General features: G+C 55.9%; 1 protein-coding gene across 1 annotated transcript in view; it reads left to right on the top strand.

Annotated features, from left to right (window-relative positions):
• NLRP9 (NLR family, pyrin domain containing 9) overlaps positions 1-1,298 on the top strand; it is a 22,883-nt gene that overhangs the window by 2,681 nt on the left and 18,904 nt on the right. Inside the window, exon 2 of the mRNA XM_005882461.1 lies at positions 390-1,270. Coding sequence (XP_005882523.1) covers positions 390-1,270 — 881 coding nt within the window. The remainder of the gene's footprint in view (positions 1-389; positions 1,271-1,298) is intronic.

Below are 1,298 nucleotides of genomic sequence, written 5' to 3' on the forward strand. Positions count from 1 at the left end.
ATCAGTTTATGTTGTTCATTATATTCCACAAATGAGTGAGATCATGTGATATTTATCTTTCTCCGACTGGTTTATTTCACTTAGTACAATGCTCTCCAGGCCTATCCGTGCTGTTGCAAATGGTAGGAGTTCCTTCCTTTTTATTGCAGCATAGTATTCCATTGTGTAGATGTACCACAGTGTTCTAATCCATTCATCTGCTGATGGGCATTTAGGCTGTTTCCAGATCTTAGCTATGGTGAATTGTGCTGCTATGAACGTAGGGGTGCATATGTCCTTTCTGATGGGTGTTTCTGGTTTCTTGGGATACATTCCTAGAAGTGGGATCACTGGGGCAAATGGGAGTTCCAGTTTTTAAATTGCCTTGTATTCTGTCCTCCTGAACTCAGGTAAGATCAACCCGTATAAAAGCCACATGAGGAAAAAGTTCTCTGACATATGGCAGAACGAGACGTGCCTGGCGGTGCCGGAGAGCTTCCACGCGGAGTCCACCAAGACTGAACACGAGAGTCTGAGCGAGGCGTTTGCGGCCGACAAGGTGGGCGAGCACTCAGTCACGGTGGGCCTGGGCAGCGCGAAGGGGACCGGGAAGACCACGCTGCTGAGGAAGGTGATGCTGCAATGGGCCGAGGGCAACCTCTGGAAGGGCCGGTTCACCTTTGTCTTCTTCCTCAACTGCTGCGAGATGAACAACATCATCAAGGAGATCAGCCTGGTGGGCCTCCTCTCCAGGGACTGGCCCGAGTCTTCCGAGCCCATCCACGACGTCTTCTCCCAGCCCGAGAAGATCCTGTTCATCATAGACGGCTTGGAGGACCTGAAAGTCGACATCGGCCTGGACAGCGACCTGTGCAGCGACTGGGAGCAGCCGCGGCCGGTCCACGTGGTCCTGCGGAGCCTGCTGCAGAGGACGCTGCTGCCAGAGGCCTCCCTGCTGGTCTCCCTGATCGGGGAGTGGCTCAGGAAGTTCAACCACCTGCTGCGCCACCCGGTGTACGTCTACCTCCCCGGGTTCTCGGGCCACCTCAAGTGGCTCTATTTCTCCCGGTTCTTCCAGGACACGGACCAGGCCGCCCAGGCCTTCAGTGTGGTGAGAGGCCACAAGCCACTGTTCACCCTGTGCCAGTACCCCCTGGTGTGCTGGCTGGTGTGCGAGTGTCTGAAAAAGCAGCTGCAGAGATGCCAGCCCCTGGAGGTGAACGCCCAAACCACCACGTGCATCTACTCCTCCTTCCTCACCAGCGTGTTCCAGCCGGAGGGCACGGGCTGGGCGCCGGGCCACTGCCACAGCCGCCTCA

The sequence above is a fragment of the Myotis brandtii genome, unplaced genomic scaffold (assembly GCF_000412655.1).
Source record: "Myotis brandtii unplaced genomic scaffold, ASM41265v1 scaffold720, whole genome shotgun sequence".
NCBI lineage: Eukaryota > Metazoa > Chordata > Mammalia > Chiroptera > Vespertilionidae > Myotis > Myotis brandtii.